At 52.3% G+C, this 23,739-nt stretch overlaps 2 protein-coding genes across 6 annotated transcripts in view; both read left to right on the top strand.

Annotated features, from left to right (window-relative positions):
* Positions 1 to 793: 793 nt before the first annotated feature.
* CPN1 (carboxypeptidase N subunit 1) lies at positions 794 to 12,805 on the top strand. Of its 4 annotated transcripts, none has more exons than XM_062610385.1 (9): positions 794 to 1,219; positions 4,193 to 4,389; positions 5,366 to 5,521; positions 5,990 to 6,172; positions 7,660 to 7,771; positions 8,214 to 8,353; positions 8,663 to 8,824; positions 10,559 to 10,677; positions 11,015 to 11,153. In XM_062610385.1, the coding sequence occupies exons 1-9, from the start codon at positions 997 to 999 to the stop codon at positions 11,019 to 11,021; spliced, it is 1,299 nt and encodes a 432-aa protein (XP_062466369.1). In that variant the 5' UTR covers positions 794 to 996; the 3' UTR covers positions 11,022 to 11,153. The 4 variants fall into 4 exon arrangements, with proteins under 4 accessions (XP_062466369.1, XP_062466365.1, XP_062466367.1 ...); XM_062610381.1 differs by having other exon boundaries at positions 795 to 1,219; positions 8,663 to 8,762; positions 11,015 to 11,166; XM_062610383.1 differs by lacking the exon at positions 11,015 to 11,153 and adding an exon at positions 12,532 to 12,805 and having other exon boundaries at positions 797 to 1,219.
* A 4,240-nt stretch (positions 12,806 to 17,045) lies between these two features.
* The window catches only part of DNMBP (dynamin binding protein), a 34,597-nt gene continuing 27,903 nt past the window's right edge, over positions 17,046 to 23,739 (top strand). Inside the window, exon 1 of one of the 2 annotated variants that reach the window (XM_062610396.1) lies at positions 17,046 to 17,136. The gene's annotated coding sequence lies outside the window, so the exon portion shown is untranslated. The remainder of the gene's footprint in view (positions 17,137 to 23,739) is intronic. The other variant, XM_062610397.1, reaches the window with a different exon arrangement.

The following is a 23,739-nucleotide window of genomic DNA, read 5'->3' on the forward strand; positions in this document are numbered from 1 at the left end:
CAGAGCAAGGCTGCCCCTGAGAGGAGCACAGGGACCTCGAGGTGATGGAGAGGAACAAGCTTCCCCCAAATCCAGAAACAGCCTCCAGTTTCTTAACAGACAATAGAGCATTTTCATCTGCCCTTAAGCTGTTGAGCTCTCTTCTGCTGATAGTTGTCCAGTACCTGTTGGAGCTCAGTATCACAGCATACAGGAGGGTGAGACCAGACCTCCCGAGCAGAGCTCTCCGTGCTGGAACCTGCGCAGCAGACTTCTGCCTCAAAACACTACGTTGCCCTGTCCTCCCCCTGAATATACTGGCTCGGCTGCTTGGGTAGGCAGCTGTGGGGAGGGCGATGCTGTCCCTGCCTCCGTTTACCCCGGAGCAGCGGGACTGCCTGGGCAGAGGAGCCGGCTGTGATGCCCCCCTCTGGTTCCCCGGGATGGGGCAGATGAGCAGGCGCGGCTCCGAGCTGGGGAGTCCGGGACCCGCGGAGGAGCGGCGGGACCTGCCAGAGCCGGGCAGGGCTGCGGGAGCCGTGCGGGCACCGCGGCCGCCCCGCCGCCATCCTCACCCCGCTCGGCTCGGGTCCAACGGAAGGGCTCTGCGACAGGCATTCCCCACCCGCCCCCCCCCTCCGCACTCCCCCGCCCCGCCGCTTGTCCTGCTCTTGGCAGCCCCAGCGCCCTCCGCAGCCAGTTTTCCAGCCCTGCGCTTCTTCTGCAGTGACAGCCAGTGGCTGCGGGGGCCTGTTTACTGTCCGGTTAATAAGTGAGCTGGAGCAGGGGGGGAACCTCCTCCGACGGCGGAGAGCGGGCTCGGCGGCGGGCGGGCGGGGGGAGCATTCCTGTGCCGCGAGGCCCCGGCGAGCCCCGCTCCCGCCGCCCCCCGCCCGCAGGTGCAGGGGGCTGGCACTCGGGAACTGGAAAGAGCTGGTTGGAGTTTGCACTTTAAGCTGCCGGCTGGGAAGGAGCCGAGGGCCCGGAGCTGGTGAGGGCGCGCAGCGCCGTGGGAGGATGGCTCTGTGGCTGCGGTCCCTCGTGGGAGCGCTGCTCCTGCTCGAGGGGGCGGCCGCCCTCAGCTTCCTCCACCATCGCTATGAGGAGATGGTGCAGGCCCTATTCCGTGTGCAGAGCCAATGCCCCTACATCACCCGCATCTACAGCATTGGCCGCAGCGTCGAGGGCCGACACCTCTATGTGCTGGAGTTCAGTGACTACCCAGGCATCCACGAGCCCCGTAAGTATGGGGGGGTTGGGGATGGTGGTTTGGAGAGGTCAGGCTTCATCACCATGCTCCCTGCCATGCGGCACTGGCAAGGGTATCTCCCTTTCGAGCCCATACTCCAGGCAATGTCAGGGACCCCCAGCCAGTCCAAGGACACCCATGAAAAACCCACATGCATGCACCATGCTTTCGTGAGCTGCAGCATGGTGCAGGCGCGTACTTTGAACGGAGCTCTGTTTTTTCAATGCAAGTTAACATGAGAACCCAGGCAAGTCCATCCCAGCACCCCACATGCCCTGCCATCCTCTCCCTCCCAAAACAGGGCTGTGCAGGCAGGGAGAGGGAGCACCCACCTTTCACCCTTCACTGCTGGATAGTGGCAGGAGGGAAAAGTGCCGCCTTTCCTCCTTCAGACCCCGAAGCGGGGGGCATCGAGTGAGGGACCACAGCAGGGTGGGTTCTGGGCTCCTGCAGCCGCACCAGCCCTGCAGGCTGTGCAGCCCCTGTGACAGGCCACTCTCGGGGATCTGCTGCCACGTGGCCCTGCAGAGCCTTGGCAGCAATAGCCCCTTGGGCTGCTGCCTGTGCAGCACGGAGACACGGCTGAGCCAGACCTTGCTGGCAGCCAGGTGCCTCTGGGGGGCCTGAGGGGACCAGCCGTCTCTCTGGGATGGGGCTGTGCACACAGGACTCCTGCGCTTCCCCACCTTGTGCCCCTGGGCCTCAGATGCAGACAGGGCTCTGCCTATTTTCTGCAGGATCCTTTGCTTTTTCAGATCCTGGCTGGTGTAGTTTAAAGCAGGGGCTGACAAGTCCAGGCAGCCATGTCACGTGGAAAACTGCCAGCAGCACTGCAAGGGTGAGCAGGACCTGTATCTCTGCCCCCCTCAGTGGAGCACCACCCCAAGCCCCCCAACACTCCATGCTTAGCAGCAGCTTGCCCAAAGACATGCTGTGCCGGGGGCACCCTGCTCCCCTCCTGCAGCTAAGAGTATCACCTTCAGGGATGCCAGGAGATGGGACGGGAGGCTTCACACCCTGACCACCTCTGCAGCAGCCCTGTTCTATACAGGGAAACCTGCATGGTGCTGAGGTCACCTTGGGCACCTCCACGGTGCACCAGGGGCTGATTCAAAGCAAGGAGTGAGCAAAGGACACTGGCAGTGCAATAGTGGATTTTAGACTTGCAGAAACACAGCAGAGCAGCTGGAAGGGCGGCAGGAGGTGACCGAGGTCTCCCCTGCCCCAGGTGGGCAGCATGGACCTGTGGCCTTCCTCAGAGCCTGGGCCATGCTCAGACTGGCACTTTCAGCTTGTAGCACAAAGACTTTAGGAAACTGGGGGTTCCCTTGAAGGCCACAGAAAGTAACTCCAAAAAGCAAGCTAGAATCACTGGGTTCACGTGTGGTAATTAGGGCTTGTGTGTCCACATGGATAATGTTTAGGGGTCTGCATATTGAAAAAGGCTGACAAGTCCTGCTGCAGACTCGAACAAAGCAGAGAAGGAGAATCCCTGCTGAGAACTTAGTTTTTTCTATAAAAGCTGCACATATTCCCCAGGACATTTTTATAGCTTTTGTAACTGGATTATCCAATTAAATCAGTCTCATGTCCCTGAAATTTAACCAGGTCAAAACATGCTGCCCACCTGTGGTGTCCTGCACTGAAGCAGAGAGATCAAAAGATATGGAAAAGCAAAATCTCTTGCCAAAATTCTAATTTGTTTTAGAATCCATCTTCAACATGTCTGGATACAGTGTCTCCTCCACACACAGCAAAGGTGCATTTTGGAAGCAGCAGATGCCCAACATGGGACTGTGGTGCCTTTTGCCCCATGGATCCTGACGGACACTGTATGTAGCAGCAAGGCTGCACACTGTCACTGTGAGTCTGATCACTGCTGGTGGCCAGAAATCTCACAGTACAATGGGAGTTTCAAGATCTGGCAAGCCAACATTTATAACAACACCCTATTTTTCCCTGACCCTTTCATGTGAAAATCAGGCTCCCTTTCTAACTGAATTCCCCATGTCTCTTTCATCCTACCAGTGGTGACTCCAGCCTGCAATGGAAAATTTTCTTTTCCTACAAGTAACTGTTTTAAAAGACCCCTTGGGAAAGCATAACCCATCTGTCATGTGTGCTGCCTCTCTTTCAGCAGAGCAGCGAGTCCTGCTCCAGGCACTGCCTGCCTGAGGTCTCCAAGTCTGTATTTTGAGACCTCATTTTAGAAAAGACAGTGGCAAGAGATCTTTCTGTTCATACTGGAGCTGCCTGAGGGACAGTTTGATTCAACCCAGCTGCTGAGGGTTTCTTCAGGCTCTTGTTCCTGTCCCTTGAGGGTGAGGAAGCCCCTAAGCCTTTTCCTTTGAGGTAGGTAGAGGGGATGGGGAGAGGAAACCACTGCTGCCTCCCACCAGCACAGGAGTCAGGGCTGGCGGCCACAGACAGAGGCAAGTTCTAGTGAAAGAGCATGGCTTACCCCGAGCCAGAGATTGATTTTATCCTGCAGGGTAATGAAAAGCTCCTTAAAGCACACAGAGCAAGGAATGTGCCATGTAGGTGAGGGGCACTGAGAGCAAATTCTGAAGGGCAGAGGTGGAAGAAATGTCCCCTCCCCTGCCACCCACTGCAGAGCTGGGAGGCCCCGGCACCCCAGAGCAGCAGCAATACTGCCGGTGCTCCCTGGTGCCTGTGTGCTGCCTCTTCGCAGCCTGTGACCAGACCAGCTGCAAGTACATCCTCTTGTGCTCTCCAAAGGCAAGCAGGAACCCAATGAAAAGTCTGGGCTGTGGCAAAATGGAGAGGAGCCCATACGGGCACTGTGCCGCTCTCCCTCACTGAAGTTTGCATTTTCCAAGGGAAAGGGCAACTTCACAACATTTATTGGGGTCCCTTGGGCTTGTGTGTGCTCCTTGCAGTAGGAATTGACTCCTCGCCCCATCCCAGTCCTGGCTGATGGTGTCACTCTCTTGCTCTCTCCAGTGGAGCCGGAGTTCAAGTATGTTGGGAACATGCATGGGAACGAGGTGCTGGGCCGTGAGCTGCTGCTGCAGCTCTCCGAGTTCCTGTGCGAGGAGTACCGCCGGGGCAACGAGAGGATCACCCACCTCATCCACGACACACGCATCCACATCATGCCCTCCATGAACCCCGACGGGTACGAAGTGGCTGCCAAGCAGGTACCAGGCAGCGATCACGTCCTCCAGCCGGGTAGGGGCAGAAAGCCCTTCGAATCCCTGTGGGATCCCCTTCCTTCACTGGGGCTATGGGGAGGGGGCATCCTTGCTCTCCACACCCTGCCAAATGTGTCCCACCCAGTCAGTGTTACTGCTTCTCACTGCTCATGGCAAGGGCTCTGTGTCCTGCCACAGGTAGCCCTGGCAGGTGATTGAGGAGGCTTCCTACACCTGACTTACTCTCCCTAGGAGTTCTTTGTCACAGGAGGGTCACTGTGAATCTCCTGCCCCAGGCTGGGGAAGTGGCAGCTGAATGCCACTGTCATGAGCACGAAAAGACAGGGATGGGACAGAGGAGAAGCCCTCTAGTCCTCCCTCCGAAGGCTCATCCATGCTTTTGCACTGCTAGACCTCATGGAGGTATTTTATTCATGGCTCCTTCAGTTGAAGCAATTTGAAATCATTTATTTGGCTTGTGCCTTGCTCTGTCACCCTGGAAAATTAAGATAGTTACTGACTTTCCCTGTCAGTACCAGTACTCTTTATTCCCGTACCAGCAATAACATAGAATCATAGAATCATGGAATAGTTAGGGTTGGAAAGGACCTTAAGATCATCTAGTTCCAACCCCCCTGCCATGGGCAGGGACACCTCACACTAAACCATGCCACCCAAGGCTTCGTCCAACCTGGCCTTGAACACTGCCAGGGATGGAGCATTCACATCATCCCTGGGCAACCCATTCCAGTGCCTCACCACCCTAACAGGAAAGAATTTCTTCCTTATATCCAATCTAAACTTCCCCTGCTTAAGTTTGAATGTGTTACCCCTTGTCCTGTCACGACAGTCCCTAATGAAGAGTCCCTCCCCAGCATGCATGTTACGACTCAAAGGCACTGGTGCACCATTACGATGGCCGGTCCCCACTGCCCTGACACCTATCCTGTACTCACACCCATGATGTACCTCTGCTCCACAGGGCCCAGACAGCAATGGATACTTGACAGGGAGGAACAACGCCAACGGAGTGGACTTGAATCGCAACTTCCCTGACCTCAACACATTCATGTACTACACTGGGGAAATCAGTGGGCCAAATCACCACATCCCACTGCCCGACAACTGGAAAAGCCAGGTACTGGTCTGAGATGTTGTGAGGGTCACAGCATCCTCTTAGAGGGGCTCAGCATGCAAGCAAATACACTGTCCTTTGGCTTGCACAGTGCTTGTCTCCTACATGCCTTCTGCATGCAGAGAAATTATGTAATCCTGTCCCCTATCCCAGCTCACACCTCTTCCTGCAGAGGCTGGCACCATGGCCAGCTTGGGGAGAAGGCTGAAATGCAAAGGGCAGGAGAAGTGGCACATGCTGGCTAATGCCTGTGCCTCAGGTTTTGGTGCTGTGCTGAGAGGTGTAACAAGCTATGCACAGGAGGAGCTTGCTCTGTATATCACAGAATGCAGGAAAATGCAAGGGCTGAAGCAGGCACATTGCAGGTCAGGGTCCAATGTGACCAATCACACCACAGCCCAGCATGGAGCAGCAGCTGGCCCAGAGGTAGCTGAGCTCTTCTCCCTGTTCCCATCCCTCTTCTCCTCACAGGTGGAGCCAGAGACTCTGGCTGTGATCCAGTGGATCAGCAGCTACAACTTTGTGCTTTCTGCCAATCTGCACGGTGGAGCAGTGGTGGCAAATTACCCCTATGACAAGTCTCAGGACCAGCGGTTCAGGAGCCACCGGCGCACGGTCAACACTCCTACCCCTGATGACAAGTTGTTTCAGAAGGTGAGTTTGGCCCTGGTGTGTGTGAGCATTCCTGCAACCCTGCCAGGGTGCAGCATGCGAGAGCTGGGTGGGAGTCTCTGGTCACTGCCTCATGCAGGAGCTGAGCCAAGAAATGTGTTGGAAATAACCATTTGCAGACTACAGCATTTCTGCCAGCCACCAGTTCATGAGCCAGGTCCCACCACATGGACAAGTCAGTCTTAACCCTCAGGAGCCCTGCCGTGCTTGGTTTACCCATAACTCCAGTACCACCAGTGCCACCCCACTCTTCCAGAGCTGAAGCCTGCTCCCAGCTTTGCTGCACCATCATAGCAGGCATATATTTGGTGTTTTTTAACTAGAGCAGTGGCAGGGTCTGGCTGGGGGTCTGCTGAGAGCAGCATAAGGGAGGTGAGTGCCTACCAGCAGAGGTTTGCAGATGGTAAAGAATAAGTAGAACAAAGAAAAGCACCAGGAGCAAAGGCAGACATCAGGGACTGTATGGGTCTGTGCTGCTAGCTAGCGCTAGCTGAAGCTAGCTGAAGCCTGTGGTTTCTATCCATTGTTAAATGTCCCAGAAAACAGTGCCTTCCGTCACTGCTTCCATTAGGAAATACCGGCACTAGAAAAAGCAAGTCTGTGTTAGAACAGTTAATGAGAAAAATAAGACTGAGCTGGAGTTCAGCCTTCACTGGAGGCTCAGGCTGTACCGGGGCTTGCCAGGACCTGCTGGGATCAGGGCTGTGCTCGGACCCAGATGTGGAGAGGCTGCAGTCTGCGGCCTAGGCTAATGTTACCCACATAGCCTCAGAAGTCAGAAATGTAATGAAATAACTGCTGTCCTGCTGCCAGAACGAGATTACTCCAGCATCTGAACCATAATACAAGCATATAGGGTTTGCATTAGAAATGCGAACACCAGTCTCTTTTAAACTGTATCTTACACAGAGGACAGGCTTTAGATGCAGTGGCCCAATTTTAGCCCTGCCTTCATGTCTAAAAATAAGTAGCAATCTTAATAAGGGCAATAAACAAGCAGTTCCTAGAACCAGAAGTTGCCCAAACTATTTCCTAATCCAAATTCCCCTGATATATATGGTATTTGCATCAGAACTAATACTGGTTCATTTTCCTCATGTATCTTCTCCCTCTGATAGTGCCATTTGCTGTGTGGGGGCCAGCTGAGTGCCCTTGTGTGGGCCCAGTGCCCTCCACTCCCGCTTGTCTTTTAGGGAGTAGGGCAGAAGCTGTTTGTGCCATCAACAAGCCTCCATCTCTCCAGATTTCTGTTCTTCCTCCTCCACCTTCATCTGCCTACATTTTGTAGAGGTCCTGGCCACCTCGTGTTGTGTTTCACAGCAGTAAAATGCAGGCGCCGTCTCCTATCTGACTTCCCTCCGACGCTCCCCAGCAAAGCCTGTGCAGGAGGAAGGATGTTTTGCCCAGAGCCAGGCAGGATCCCCAACCGCATGGGGCTGGAGAGGTGACCACAGCTGCTCTCTCTCTAGCTGGCCAAGACCTACTCATATGCCCATGGCTGGATGCACCGTGGCTGGAACTGTGGGGACTACTTTGCCGATGGCATCACGAATGGGGCATCCTGGTACTCACTCAGCAAAGGTGAGGGTTGAGCAGCTGAACACCATCTGCAGGAAGGTGTTGAGCTGAGAAGTCGTGAAAGGGTAGATGAGAAACCCCAGGAACCTAAGGATGGATTGGGGAGGGGCTGTGATGATAGCACTGTGCCCATTCACTAGACACCATTCTGGTGTCTGCATCTCAGACAGGGAAATGGCTTGGGAAGATGGGAGGTGGCTTGGGAAAGAGCCACAGAAATAGCTGAGGGCTGCAGAGACCTGCTGTGTACTGTACAGTGAAGAAAGCAGAAGGCTTTAGTCATGCTGTAATGGAGGAAGGAGGCTGCACCTGGGGAGTGAAGAGGAAGAGCTGAACAATTAACAGTTCTGGCTGAACACAGACAGGGGCCAGGATGCCTGGGACACAGGAGTGGAGAGGGAAGGTGGCTTTGCATTCCCCTGGCACACAGGCTTTTCTTTTCCAGGCATGCAGGACTTCAATTACCTCTACACCAACTGCTTTGAAATCACCCTGGAGTTGAGCTGCAATAAATTCCCCCCTGAGGAGGACCTGGAGCGGCAGTGGATGGCCAACCGGGAGGCTCTTGTTGCTTTCATTGAAGAGGTAAGGGGGCACTCCAGATACCTGCACACTTGTCCTGCAGGCCTCCATGGGCTCTGATGGTAGGAGACCAGTAGGCACCAGGGGTGGAAGGGAGGTGGCCATGGAGCTCACTGGGTGCTCTTGTTGGTGGCCTTTGTGGAGGCTGTTGTGTCATAGACTGGCTCTGCTAGGCAGAACCAGGAGAGCCAAGGGTATGGGGAAAGGTAGGGTTGTCTCTAGAGCTATGCCTTCCTCCAGTGTACCTCTACCAAAGTACCCTCTTGAATAAAGGGGGGTCCTTGACCCAGCAGTCTGTCTCCCTCCCTGCAGGTTCACCAGGGCATCAAAGGGATGGTGTCAGACGAGAACAACAACGGCATTGCAGGAGCAGTGATTTCCGTTCAGGGAATCAGCCATGATATCACCTCTGGTGGGTTGTCGGTCCCCTTGCATGCTCTCCCTTTTGGATTCAGCTTCTTGGAGGCTACCTGGGTACGTGGGAGGATGTTAGCAGGCGAGGCTGTATGTGTGGCCAGCATGGTTTGCTTCCCAAGCACACTAGCTATGAGAAATGTGTCTGTGCAATCTGAACCAGCAGGGGCTTAGGAAAACTTAGGAAAGAAAGAGGTGAGAACTGAAATGTAAACCTTATTGTAAAGGACTTCAGAAAGTAAGATCCTGTTTTATCTGAGAGAGAGGAGAAAATGCATTTGTATATAACCAAAGAGAAGACTGAAGGAATAATCTACTCAATTATTTATCTACACAGGACTAAATAGCTGATAGCAAAGGGCACGATAGCAGAACAAGATGAAAGACTGAAAGTTCAAGCCGTACAAATTTATAGTGAGAATGAAGTGCCACTTGAGCTTATCCAAGTTGTAGTGGTTTCTCCTTTGCTGGCCTATTTTAACCTCCTTTTCATAAACACCCTTCTCCAACTGGATCAGACATTACAGACTGGCTACAGAAAATAGCCAATACTCCAGCTCTTCAGAGGTCAGACTATGAAATCATCAAAACTCCTGGCTGTAGGTCTGTGACTCAGTAACAGTAATATTTGGCACTTACTATGCCAGCCTGCATAGGAAAGGGGAGAGTGCAAGAGATCACAAAATCACAATGTGCTGGATTTAAGTTTGAAGGTATACCTATAAACAGGACAGAATCACAGAGGTGCTGCCTGCAAGAGCCCTCTGGGTCTCCTGTCCCACCTCCTGCTTGGAGAAGGATTTTCGCCAGTGTTGGCTCTGATCAGACATTGCTCCCTCCAGCTGATTCTCACTGATCCCCAAGGATGGAGATTTCACAGCCTTTCTGCTGTCCTGTGCCAGGGATGCATCACCTTCACAGTGAAGCTGTGCTCCCTGATTTACCCTGAAGCTCCCAAGCTGCCACCTGTGGTTGCTGCCCTCTGTGTTGCCTGGTGCTACTCAGAGGAGTTTGGCCCCAGCACTTTCAAGCAGCTGCAGGCTGTGAGCAGATCCCCTGCACCTCCTCCCAGCCAGGCTGAGCCCACCTGGCTCCCCCAGCTCTTCCCTGTTTGGAAGCCCCTGACTCGTGTCTCAGTCCTACCAGTTAGCCCCACCTAAGCCAAAATAACACAAGCTGCCTGTTACGATTACTCAAATTTGCAAAACCCATCCAGTTCCATAGATGGGAATATACTCAAATTGTCAAATTAATCCATAATGTGCTGCTGCCTTACTGTTGACTGTCCCCTGTCCCTAAGCACACCAGTACACAGCCTGTCAAAGTGCTCCTGAGAGGTGCTTATGCAGGGAGAATCAGCAGCTGAGCTGATGAGCAATTAAAACCCTGATGATAATCCAAATGAGGCAGAAATGTATGACAGGTATTAGAGATTGTGTTATGTCAGACTGAAGCTGTGATTGTCCTTAGGTCTGCTGTCATCTGACTGGTGAGCTCTTAGATTTGTAGGCTCCCTGCACAGGCATGGCCAATGCTGCTGTATTGTCCCCTTTCATTTAGTTTTTACATGTAGACTGACCTCTACTCCTTGGCATTAATGAGACATCACTTGCAGTCTACCAGTGTGAATCCAGCCTTGCAGTAGCCAGCAGATTCCGAAGTAAGGCAAAAAATTCCCTGGGTTTTGAAGGCTGCACATCCTCAGGGAAGTACACTTGGCAAGACCTACTGGACTACCTTTTGCACTGCTCCTTGTGCATCTTAAGTGCTTTCTCTTCCCATCTTGTGTTCCAGGTAATACGGGGGATTATTTCCGGCTGCTGCTGCCTGGCACTTACACTGTCACAGCCTCTGCAGAGGGGTACCAGCCCCAGACGATCACAACAACCGTGGGCCCAGCTGCACCTTCATTGGTGAGTCAGGCTGCATAGTCACAAGGGTATCCCAAAATGTCTTCACCCCACAGAGAAAGAAATGTAGCAAATGATGTCTAGTGAGCAGTAGAGAAAGGAGATGGGATGAAGAGCGTTTCCAGTGGCTACAGGGTGTCTTTGGCTGACACAGGGCTCTCTACAGCTCACAGAGAGGGACAGGGTGAAGGCAATGATGCCTTCTTAGTTCATTACTGAGGGTTCACAGCCTGCACTGGGCTGCTGTGCCAGCTCCTGTGTCCTTTAGCCTCTTGGCCCTGGGGAGAGCCTCTGGCTGTCTGGAGCTCTTCAGCTCTTCTCTATCCTCTGTGTTCTTCAGGACATGATGATGTGGGGACAGTATCTGTTCCCTGAGGCTTTGCTATCCCTGTGGCTCTGTGGGTTTCAGTACTCTGCTGTCATCTCCATCCTGCCTGGGACAAAACACGTTACCAGATTGGTAGCAAGAGGCTGAAATCTGCCTTTCTGCCAAGAGCAACCAAGACAGGTGGAACCCGGTGCAAAGAAAGAACAGTCAAGCACCTCTGGGAGAAGTGCTCTTGGCACCATGTGGTCCCTAAAGTGCCTTTCTGAGGGGAGACGGGACAACCAGAAATTGGTTATTAAAACAGTGGATGGTGATTCCTTTCCCTACTGTTACCTTGTGAATGTGGTGGCACCATGGATGCAGCCTTCTCTAAGGGCCGACAAGAACCCCACAGCTGCAGCATCCTGGCACATCTTTTGCTTCACTGCATGTACACTGGTCAGTCTCTGCCATAAATACACTGCGGTGGTTCTCCCACCCTCCGTCTCTTCATCCCACCCTACCCAGCCTCTGAAGTTCTTCCAGGGCTGCCCTTTTCTCAGGACTAGAAACCTTCTAATTTTCGTCTTAAATTTATTTATGGTCAGCTTATCCCTATTTGTTCTTATGCCAATGTTGTGCTTTAAATAGTTCCTCTTCTTCCCTGGTATTTATTCCCTGATGTATTTATAGAGAGCTGTCAAGCCCAGTCTCAGCCTTTGTTTTGCTAGGTTATGCACCCAGCTCTTTGGCTTTCCTTTTTAAACAGATTTTCCTTTTATCATGTTACTGTAGAAGACTGGTTTGTCCTCTGATGGTCTGATTTTTGCAGATCTCCCCTCACAGCAGCCCCCTTGTCCCCATTTCCTTCTGCCCTTGCAGCACCTTCCCTTCCCTACCCACTGTTCACCCCATTCCTCCCCCAGGAAGCCCACACAGCCCCATCCAGTTTCACCTTTCTGTGTGGCCTCCCCATTCCATGTTTATCTCATGCTGTGTCCTGCGTGCTCCTTATCTCCCTCTCCCACCTGAACCTGCTTGCATGGCTGTAATGGATGGAGTTTCTTTCCTGGAATTTTTTTGCTTGGATCTACTGGAAGCACTGGTTGCTGAAAGACCGATTAAGCAGGATTCAGCTAACGAGATGCAACTGAAAAAGGGCTAAACCATCCTGTCTATTAAATATTCACAGCAGTGCTATTTCTCTACTCTCTGGTGAGAAAAGATGAAGAAAGAGCATAGCTCAGTCTCTTGCCTTTCACAGCTCATCTTCCAAAGAATCCTACGACATAACATTGCCACAGGAGCATCTCTCTGCATAAGAAATGTAGCTGATTGTTTAGTACATTTTCCATGGGGGGGGGGAAATGTTTCCAGCTGATTTAAGAACCGAGTTCCCATTCTATTGTAACACTATTTGAGGCCCCTTACTGCTTATCTTGGCCCAGGAGTCAGCCTCTGAAGGCTAGCGGCAGAGGCAGGTCCTGCAGAGCCCTGAGCCAGCAGAGCACATACATGGTGTAACACAGTTAGTTTTGTTCTCTCTCCAGGTACATTTCCAGCTCAAACAAGACGTGGTGAGGAAGCCCCCGGAGCGTAAAAACTCAGGAACACGCATGAACAACAAAGCCCTTCACAAGAAGGTAGTGCCAAGAGCCACCCGCTGGGGGACAGGAAGATGAGGACAGCTCACTTGGCTGAGAGCTGGGGAAGCCATTTACACGAGGCCTGGCTGATGACTCCAGCCAGTGAACTTTCCAACAGTCCAGCATGAAACTAGCCCAAATGATTAGGGTATTAAACAAGGAAGTATTTAATCCCTGAGCAAGTCGTGAACTCATTCAAAACAAAATGTGCCTGCGCTGCGGTTCCCTGGGCAGTGTGTAGCTGCCGAGCTCTCTTCTGGCACTTGCTCCATTTCAGAGAGCTGTGCTCCCTTCACTCCTGGACTTAGTTGCTACAGCCCATGTGAGATGCCCAGACTCTAGTGTATACCACAGAGAATGAATCCAGGCCCTTGTCTTTGACTGCTGCACTCACAAGCTGGGCATGTGAGTCCTGGCACTAGCCTTCTGCGTGCCAGTGCCATGCTTCTCCCTCAGGTAATGATGCTTGCAGCCTGTAGACCCTGAAGTTAGGGGGAAACCAGTTTTAAAGCAGTCAGTGATGTGACCAGCTCTGAACAGTTTGTCCCACCCATAGCACAGCTATCACTGATTGGCAATGCCACTAGTATAAATGCATCACTGGGAGGTAGTGTACCAAAGTCTTCTCCTGGATGGTATTTATCTTGATGTGTAGATGGGACTTTCTGGTAGCTGGTTTTGATTATGTGTAGTCAGGCTGAAATGATGGCAAAAGCCAAGGATTATCCCATCTCCTTATGTCTTCAGACCCAAACCACATAGTTCGCTAAAGGGTCTGCTCTAGGCAACACATACTGTTAGTCTGAGCACAGGAGCAACTAGGTAAGGCCTGACAACTGCTGATAAGTAGAAGTGCAAGACAGCTGATTTGATGTTCCCTTGAGACAAATACCTTAACCTTAGTCTTCTCAATATGCAACAGGAAAATGTCATGTATGATGCCAGTGAGTTGTAATTGGGTTAGGGAAGACATGATCAGTGAAGTGGGGTACTAAAGGCTGGGTCTTAAAATGCTGCTTAGGCTGTGTGGGCAGGTTTCAAATGGAAGCAAGACTAGCAATGAAGCTGATTATTTCCATGGTAAAAATACCTTAATCAGGTAAAACCTTTCTAGCATTCTTCATAGAAAATAACACCAGAGGGATACACAGTCCCACCCATGTGCCCCATGTACTTGTCTGGTTATCCTCATCTCACCCACACAGCCCTCCATTGCACTGGCTCTTTCCGTGTCTCAAGCCTGTGCAAAAAGTGTCCCGTAGGCATCCCCTTGCTCCTCCTCTTTTGTGAACATCTCTTCATCATTTGTGAGCAGCCCCTACCACCCTACTGAATATATAATACTCTGCACTCCATCCCTCACCATCACCTCCTCCTCTGTGTCTGCTACAAGATGCTAGTGGCATTTTCAGCCCTAGGAGCACACACACTCTTGTAGCTCTGCCTGCTAACAGAAGCTGTTTCTCTGTCATCTCTGTTACTGGAAAGGCAGAGCAAACTGTCCTTCAAATAGTACTTATACAGGCTATTGCAAAAAAGTGCCAGGAATGGTAATGCACTTAACCTTGGCTGTTAGGGATTTTGGTCTGCAGAAGCCAGTGTGTGCTGGAGACAATGCCCAGTTCTATATTCACAAGAGAATTCATATTCTGTAGTTTTCTATCTTTTTGTGATGGAAGTGAAAAAGATGGTGAGGCCAAGATCTTCTAACTCTGTGTGGATTAACTCCTTGTTCCCTGGCAAGCCCAGCAGCATCACTCCAGATCCTGGAGCCTCCTGTTTGAAGCCACGTGTCAGTGCACATTGTCCAAAAAGATTTCCTGGTGGACGTGCAGGCAGAATGAGGGAGGCCACCCTTCATCTCACAGCCTGGCCCCATGCAGCATGCAGAAGGATTTGCTGTCACCACCTCTCCAACTCATATGCAGGAAGATACTGCTGCCTCCAGCCATGGTACTAGCTCAGCTGCTGAGCTAACCACTCACCTCTGAGGATGTGTGTGAAGCTGAGAGCAAGGAAAGGGCTCCCAGGGAGCAGCCCTCAATTGGGTAATTCAGCTGGGCAGCCCCTGGCCAGGGTGATGCTCAGGCCGCACAGAGCTGCCCATGCCATCACCATCACAAGCCGTCGCCTTGCTGAGGCTGCTGGCTGCAGGGTGCTCTCATGTTGCCCTCTTGTGGTCCCAGAAAATGCAGAACCATCTCAATTCCCTTTACTTTCCAGGGGAGAGTCAGAGGAGAGCACTTCTCTAGAACAGGACAGCCAGCACAAGAGGCCACGTCACTCACCTTCGCAGGTTGCTGTGAAGCTGGCAGCGCAGCAGCAAAATTTATCTCAGTCACAAGCTTTTTCCCCTACAAGGGGATTCCTGTGAAATACAAGCACCTGGAGGACTGACTCTGTCTGTAGGCTGGGATTTGTCCAGCTCATTCTCCTCCCAGCTCTGAATATTTTTGTGTTGAACAGTTTGGTAAAGCTCCACTTGGCTGTGGCCGAACTCTCCATGTGAAAACATGATTACAAAATGTTTCTTGAGGCAGCACTCGCTTAAGCACGACTCTCACAGGCTTGCCATGAACTTAGCCCCCATACTGCAAGAAGCATACCAGAGCTAAACCTTTGAACATAACATCTGCAGTGCAGTGGTTTCGTGTTCGAGACTCCAGTCAAGGCAAAAGCAGTTGACGGGGTTGTGTCAGAAGACACAGCAAACAGCCGATCCTCCCCATCCTCTCTGGGCCACTCATGATTTTGTAGATCTCTTCCTCCACCCTACATCCTTCTTCCAAGCTGAAGAGTTCCAGTCTACACACTTGTTCACTGTACAGTCTGTTCCCACACCTCTGAGCATCTATAACCGCCTGCCTCCAAACCTTCTTCCATTCTAACTTTTCTGAGATGAGGGGACCAGATCTGCATGCAGACACTGGAGAAACATGTAAACAAACTGAAGCCAGGCCCAGAAGAATGAACCAAAACTCTTACAAGCACACCTGTGAGTACCGGGGGATGAGCAGAAACCCCACTGTGGAGAGTGGATGAGATTGTGCATGCAATGCCTGCTGCTTTCTGTGGCTGGCATGGAGGACGCAGATAAAGGGAAAATGCAAGTAGCTGAACTCAAAGAAGAGTGAGGCAGCTCTGCTGGGGATGTCAGCAGAGGAGAACTGGGCATGGCAGTGACCTGAAAGGCTGCAGGAGGGACTGGCATGACAAAAAGCCAAAAAGTCAAAACCTGTCTCAGCAGTCAAAACCAGCAGAAATTTAGGGTGAGAGGACATCTAGAGCCCTGTGGCAGGGGCTGGTGTCCATTCTTCAGCTCCAGCGAACCATACACAAGCATTCATACCTGTGGGGAAGAGAGCACCCAGCTCCCTCTGCACTTTCAGGCAGTCTGCCAACAACTTCAAGCCATGACAGCACAGTGGGTCCCTGTCTCAGGAGAGCAGGCGGGGAGTCAGCGCCCAGCCTGTGCATGTACCAACACGACTCACAGCAGTGCGTGCGACGCACCCTGCATACCCGGCTCCTGGCTGGTGGCAAGCCAAGCTGGGAGCTGCGTGGTTGCCATGGAGAAGTGTAGCTAAATGCACTAACAAGTGCCAAACGGTGGTAACTGCTATGGGGGCTGAGAGACTCCGGGCTTTACAAGGTGTTGCTGAGGCATGGTATCCCCTGAGGCACAAAGGCTTTTTTTGGCCTGCCAGGAAAACTAGTGCAGGACATACTGCACTTAGTGTGCCCAACCGGAGTGTGATGCACAAAGTGGCCCTCCCTTCCACGGCTTCCTGTCTGGAGCTATTTGTTTTTCCCCATCTTGGTGCTCTGGCATGATCTTACAGTGTATCTAAGCAGCCAAGGCAGCTCCTAGCAGCAAAACTGAGACTGCACCAGATGGACAGCACAGTCCCACTTGTCAGCTGTCAGCCCACGAAGCAGCAAGAAACACCCAGGAGAAAGCTACAGCGGGAAAGGAGAGCCCCGGTGCTGCTTGTGTCTGTGAGGAGGCCTCGCTTTGTCAGGCAGAAGTGGAAGAGGCAGCTGCCTGTCTTGCTCCACACCAAACTCCTGAGTGCCCTGGCAAGCACCCGACCATGGGTGCTGTGCCCAGGCTGCTGGCTATCGGAATGGCTGCACCCCACTCTGGGCAGCGTGTCCCCCATCGAGGTGTCCCCGTGGACCGCTGGGGGAACTGCCTCGCACCGTGGGGCCAAGGGGGATATCCCTATGTCACGCGACCAGGGAGTCCCCCAGGCTGTGGGCCCGGCCCCATTGAGCAGCACCTCCTCTCAGCGCCACCACGCCGCGCCCGCCTGGCCGGGCCATGCGGAGGCAGCCGGGCGGGGCTCTGCGAGGCCGGGCGGGGCTCTGCGAGGCCAGGCGGGCGCTGGGGGCCGGGCCGGCCTGGGCCTGGGCCCGGGCGGGGCTGGGCAGCCGTGGGGGGGCGGAGGAGGGAGCGGGACCCGCAGGGCCGGAGCGGCTGCGGCGCCCGGAGCGGGCCGGGAGAAGGTAGGGACCCGCCGGAGTGGCTGCGGGAGCCGGGTGCTCACTGCCCGCCGCCGCCCGGCCTCGCCGCTGCCCCGCCGCCCGGCCGGGCTTCCACCTCCCCCTTCCGTGCGCGCCCCCTCGGCCGCCTGGCCTGCGCCTCCGCCGTCCCCCCTCCGCAGCTCGGCCTCCGCCTCTGTTCCCGTCTCAACCCGGCGCCTGCTGCTCTCTCATCCCATACCGGCACCTTCTGCCCTGCGCCGCCCTGCCGAGGCCGAGGTTCTGCCGGCCCTCGGGTGGCGGGTGCCCCTGGCTGGGTGCTGCTAGCTCGGCTGGGTGCGCTCCTCATGCCAGCAGCCGGTCTGCGGCAGCGTGAGGCACTCGAGCACGGCTGGGTGCTTGCTGTACCCCCTGGCTCTGTCCCATGGTGCCCATGGTCCCCTAGGAGCGCTTCGGGCCCAGGAAAGCGCAGCTTTGGGGTACAGGGAGAGCTGCCTGTGTACTCCCTACATTGCGTCCCTTTGGCTTTTGGTCTGTACAAGCAGTGGTAACCGGGGGTGGTCACCCACCAGGCAGGCGTGCAGCTGGTGGTGGCTGACACTGACTGAACGGACAGCTGGTTGCAGGGGAGCACTTCGGTGCTGTAGAAAATGTGAACGTCTGGGCCTGGAGCAGTAGCACTGGTGAAGGGTGGCACAGGTGGTTGAACACAAAGCAGAAGCTCCACACTGCAGTGCTGCGCCTTCCCCAGATGCTCCTCTGAGACCATCTGCTCTGCTTGTACCAGCCTAGGAAGAGAAAATCAGGAGAGTTCCACATTTCTCGCCATAGGAAATGCAAATCCCTCCGTTGCTGCCAGTCTGACACTGTTGCCTTGTACTTTAAGAGCGATGAACTGGAGGTGCCACCTCCAGAGGCCTTGCCAAGGGATGTAGGCTTGGTTCACCCTCAACACCACCTGAGAGGCTGCAGCTGTTCCTGTACTGACCCTTTTGCTGACCCTGAACAGTTCCTCAGCTGATCCTGTCCCTGATGCAATTTAGCCTTGGGGGGTGGGTGTGTATGTGTTCAAACAGCTCTGCTCCCTCTGAAGCACTGCTCACACCTCCATTCTATCACATCTCATTCTCCTTGCTGTAATACCTAGAAAGCCTCAAGTTATGTCATAAACATATCTGTTTTGAAGTTTGTCATGTTTCTATAACTTTCCCTTCTGAGAAGGCTCTCTCCCCTTGCCTTTCTCTCCTTTGCTTCCATTGCAGTCCTCTTTTCCTCTGCAAAAGGCTTGAACGAGTTTGTAGATACAAGATTTGCAGTTTTGCAGATGCTTTGCCAAATACAGCCTCTGCCGTGCTACGAGACGTCACCATCATCCCCCTCATCTTGACTCACTCCTCTGGCTTCAAGCCGTGCTGGGCATTGTGTCTAAATGTGTCCTGCTTATTTGCAAGGCCTTCCCTAGCACTCATAATGTCCACATCTCTGAGTTGGCTTCTGCCATTCTGTTCTTGAAATCCTCTGCTCTGCCAAGGCCAAAGGTTTCAGTTCTCTCTCCAGCTGCTCTGCTTAGCATTAGTATTAGGAACTAATATGAACATACAGCCATTTTAGAGAGATGTGAACATGGGGGAGACAGGAGGGGAACAAAGGGGACAGGAGGAACTGAGCAGTAGGAGGGAGGAAAGGAGTGACACTCTGAGCCCTGCAGAGCACTGGCTTTGGTAGCTATCATGAGAAGCGTGGCTGTGTGACGTGTCAGGGTTCTGCATGCCATTGAGGCATCTCTGCAGTGGGTGATTGTTCAGAAGGACTTTGTGATGGTGGTGATGTGAGCTTGGGTGGGACAGCCTGAGTTGTTCTTATCTTAGCATTTCACTACCTTAACTGATAATTTCCCCTTGACCTCTAGCAAAAGTATTTTTCTAATCATGTTCTAAGGATTGCTCAACCCCACTTCTGAGTGACACAGCTTTTGCTTTGTCTTATTTTTAGAACCTTTCTTTAGGTATAAAATCTGCTGCTTTCTCAGGAGCGCCTTGGGGATCTGAAAGGAAGAGGTATCAGCAAAGTCCTTGCTGGGGATTTAGGTTCTTTGTAGATAAAAAGCAGTGAAGAACAGGAACGAAGAGCAGAGCTTCCAAGTCAAACTTAAGTAATTTCCAGATTTCTGGACTCCCTGCCCAGCACTCAAAGCATTATAGTGGGATTCTGTCCAAAAGCTATCTTGAAAATTGTTGTTCAGGGTACAAAGTCAAGTGTTCCAGTGTTAAGGAATGTTGTTGTAGCCCCAGTTCAGCCTGTTTTGAATGCATACTCAAGGTGTAATGACTAGTTTTGTAATTGTATGCAACTTACCCCTGCAGCCCAGCCAGGGGTAGCACACAGCAGAAGTGTTCTTGGGGTTTTGTCTGTGCCTTATTCTAAATCGTATTGTTTTAGCCCGTCTGAAAAAATGGCAAGAGAGGCAACCATTTGCCTTGGGGTAGAAGAAGACTGGACTTGGTAGCGGCTCTGTAGGGTGTGTGCAGCCACTCCACACAGAATTTGGGAAACTCTGTCTCCTAACCTGGTGTTCTGGCCTTTGCATGCTTGGGTCCCCAGTGCCAGAGATTAAATATCCATCACAGTCTCCATGCTCACATGTTGTGGCAAGGTGTTCTGCTTTGCATTAAAAATTGATGCTGCACTCTGTTTTCCAGATGACTTTCATTTGCTTGCTGTCTGGCCAGCACAAGCTCCTCTTCCTTCCTCCCCAAGCTACACTTAACTCCATGCAAATGCCACCAGCCTGACCTCAGCCATGTCCTGCAACAGAGCAGGTGAGAACAGTGTGATAGCCAGGGCCCCGCTGGAGAGAAGTAGTGGTTTGAATTACGTGTGTGGTATGTGGCAGAGCTCCTGTGGTAAATACCCCAAACTGCCACATGTGTGGTAGGAGGCCAGAGCTTGCTTAAGCAGCCCTTGTCTTTGGTGGTCCTGGTTCTGGAGGGCTTGATGATCCAACCTGAATGCATTAGTTCCAATGAGGTTTGGGCACAGTCAAAGCAAAAGAAGCTATTTCTTTTTAAAGTGAGGAGATTCCTCTTCCTTCTGGGAGCCATATTGGGTTAGGAGGTGGAGTGCCAAAGAGTAGATCTGGTGTTTCACTGTGTGAAGCTCAGCAGGGGGGGCTCTTTGGGATCTGCTGAGACAAGCAGAACATCTTAATGAGAGGCTGCAGCAGTCAGCATTTCCCCAGTGGGAAAAGGCTCCTCTCCTCCACACCATTAGTCTGGGTTTTGCCCTGCTTGCTTCATTGTCCGTTCTGTCTGGATTCATAGGGTCAGCTCTGCAGTTTGCCTGAGCCACAGGCCTACTATCCCAGCCATGGCTCAGGCAGCCTGGTTCAGTGGGGTATTGTTTATCTCACCCAGGAATGTGCAGGCAAGCAGGGACCTCTGGGAGCTTACAGAGCAGCATGTTCTGCTCCAAACAGGGGGAGTGACTGTGGGTGGCAATGGTTCTGAAGGCTGGTGTGAGCAGTCAGGGTGTTCTGGTGTGCAGGCAATGTCCTAACCTCGAAGTGTGGATGAGGACTGTGCAAGCTGTGCAGATTCAGTGAGGAAAGGAGGAGGAAAGGAGGGCTGTTGGAGACCATGGGGAAGAGCAGAAGAAGAGGGTAGAAATGCCTCGGCATGTAGTTAGTAAGCTTCTGTTCTTCACACAATGGCATGAGAAGCCAAGTATCACTCCTGGTTTCCTCCCACTGCATGTTAGGTACCGATTCTGCAGCCTAGAGTGTAGTGAGAGCTGCAGCAGGTCTCTTGTTGAAGCCAGCAGCTGGAGGGTGTACCTCTTGTCAGGCATTGAGCTGTAATGAGCGGAAGGAGGCATGAAAAGACCTAGGTGAAATGCATGTAGGTTTTTAATCTTTAAGAAAGATCACTGGCAGTATTTGTTTAATATTTTTAATGTTAATTTCTTTAATCATGCTGCAACAGGTGTGGCTTTTGTACATTTCTGAGAATCTGACTCCTTCCTGGTCAGCTGCTCAGGCAGGCTTTAAAGTTATAGAGATTTAGGCATCTGCTGCACAAGAATCCACTTGTCCCTCTTGTTCAAACTAGCTGTGCCTGTGGAAGCCCACACTGCATGTTTTGGGTCTGTTTGGTGAAATGTTCGTTTTTCAGTTACAGCACAAGCAGGTTCTAACAGCACTGCTTCTTGGGTGAGAAGCTGAGAATTTGAGAGAGACAAGTGGTTTTAGTGCCTGTGAAGTCTGCGGGTTTCACTGCTAATTCTGTGGCATTCATCCATTACTGCTTTTTATCGCGTGATCTGATCATCGCTTTGGGCATACCAGGGATTAGCTGTCTGCAAACCCTCAGGGTCTCTCCTTTTACTAAGGCTGCTAATAGTTTCTGTAATCAGCCTAAAAAGGTTTCTGCCTTATCTCTTTAAGTGCTTGAAATCCTTGTTTCAGCATTTTTCAGCAAACCAGGGAAGGCAGAATCCCTGTTTCTGAGGTACAGAAACTCATCAGAGACTTATTTGCTCACCCTTACCATTAAAAAGATGCAAAAAGGACATTTGTATCACCATTTTCAGTAGGTCTACTTCCATCTAAATTACGGCACTTCGAGCAAATGCCTGAGCATTTGTAGTGGTGGTGGTGAGCCCATTATTTGAGACTTCTTACCCTGCACAACTTCAGCTGCAAAAAGAAAGGAGGGATACAAGAAGTTGTCAGTGTGTGCCTTCTCTTGGCTACTTGTGGCTTGATCCAGTCTCTGTTGAAGGTCTCAGACCAGTATTGTAACAGAGTTAATAGCTATTGTTTCATTCTGGTCACTCCTTTCATCAGCCCACACTGGACCAGACACACTCCAGAGCTAATGGTGCACTAGGCAGTCTTCCATGGAGGTCATGTTAATGTGTGCTGAACATGCATGCAGGCAGGCTGGGGGGAGTGATTAATGCCCTGAGAATCCACTCTCTGCCTTGCTGCACCATGTGGTTGTGTCAAGCACCAGGCAGGCTGTAGGCAGGCGGCAGGAGCACATTACTTAGTTTGTGCAGGACCAGGCAGCGAGGTAGAGACAGCGTGTTCTTAGTGGGGTTCTTAGTTCGGGGCTATGCTGCTGCTTTATACTTGCAGGGTGAGGCTGTGTTTGGATGCGGGTCCGCTGTTGGGCCGGGGCAGGAGTGCGGCCGCTCGCAGGCCTGGCCTCCTCCAGCGTGAAGTCCCAGTGCTGGCTCAGCTGTGGAGAGCCTTCCCTCCCTCTGACCCCTGGCAGGCAGGGATCACCCGTCCTAGAGGTGAGAGGGGACGGTGCTTGGCGAGCCCTCAGGAGCCCTGACTCACTGGGAATCGCAGGCGGAGCCCGGCTCTCCCTGCGCTCTGCTTTTCCTGCTGGAGCCCCTGCATGAGCTGTTGCTGAATGTTTTCACCAGATATCAGGGTGGATCTGGGAGAAGCTCAGGTCCATCGTTAAGCCTGAAGAGTTGGATTCAGTTCAGTTTCCAGTGTGGAAGATGCTGGGAGGCTTCCTCCTCTAGGTGGGGATTTGGAGAAAACTCTGGCAGCAACACTCCATGGAGTAAAACAAGGCCACGGTCCTGGAAAACATAGCATTTTGTGTTCAGTTCGTGTTATGGAGCAAGCAAACTTCACAAGGCTGATTCACTGCTTTCAAATACAGTGGTATGCCCTCTGGGCTCTATTGGAGTCAGGAATCGATCCTGCTCTTCTTGGTACTGATGAGGGAACATGAGATTGTTGGGATTCCTTCTTTGGCAGTTTCAGAAATAACTACATTTTCTTACCTCATGGGCTGGCTCTCAGGGAATGCTTTTCACATGAATATGGTCGTGCCCGTGTTTTATTATAACCGCAACTAATATATACATGATGGAACAATTGCAGTCCTGCCTTACTTTCTTGATCTTCTGTCTCATTGGAAAATCTTTTACATTTTAATGAGTCCCCAGAGCTCCAGGTGAGTTAAGGAAGTGACGCTGCTGTTTTCATGGGCAGGATCTGAGCCTCGGGCAGTGGGAGGGCTGTAACCTCAGCCCCAGTGATTGCAGCAAAACCAAGGTTTGGTCTGCAGCACGCATGCTGTAGTCCTGGCACTCCTCATCCCACTCTTACATTACACTTTTGACAGAAGATATGCAAGAAGTCGCACTGTGCCATCATGCACTCCTGGAGAAACTACCCCAAAAATATTGCCTGCGCTATTTCCCCCTGCCGTTTGTCTAGTGCAGCTGTGAAGTTTGCATGTTCAGACCATGGCAAGGATTCCTAGGACCTGAACAATGTTGGCAGCCAGTCTTCAGGGTGGAGAGCAGCCTCCGGTGCCTGCAGGGGGCTGCTACTGCTGTGCCTGTCGCTGCTGCTTGCCCATTCTGGTCAGAGCATGCAGCATTATGTCCCAGACACCCCACCTCAAGCATTGCAGGGATCCTCCCTTGTCTTTAGTATTTCCAAGGTAATTGATGGCTCTTCCATCTTTTTTCCTGCTCCACATGGTCATGTTTTTAATACTGTTACTCCTTCTGCCTCAGTAGGTTCCTGCTACCCCGAACTGCAGCTCTTTGTGCTCCTGATTCACTCCAGTCCATTCATCTCTTTTTGGTGGCAAA

This window comes from Pezoporus occidentalis, unplaced genomic scaffold (assembly GCF_034315485.1).
Source record: "Pezoporus occidentalis ecotype Australia unplaced genomic scaffold, CSIRO_AGI_Poc_V1 ctg147, whole genome shotgun sequence".
Lineage (NCBI taxonomy): Eukaryota > Metazoa > Chordata > Aves > Psittaciformes > Psittacidae > Pezoporus > Pezoporus occidentalis.

Coding starts and splice junctions, on each gene's coding strand:
- CPN1 (XM_062610381.1), top strand. CDS start 997: ATGGCTCTGTGGCTGCGGTCCCTCGTGGGAGCGCTGCTCCTGCTCGAG. Junction 1,220..4,192: donor CCCAGGCATCCACGAGCCCC/GTAAGTATGGGG, acceptor TGCTCTCTCCAG/TGGAGCCGGAGTTCAAGTAT. Junction 5,522..5,989: donor CCGACAACTGGAAAAGCCAG/GTACTGGTCTGA, acceptor TTCTCCTCACAG/GTGGAGCCAGAGACTCTGGC.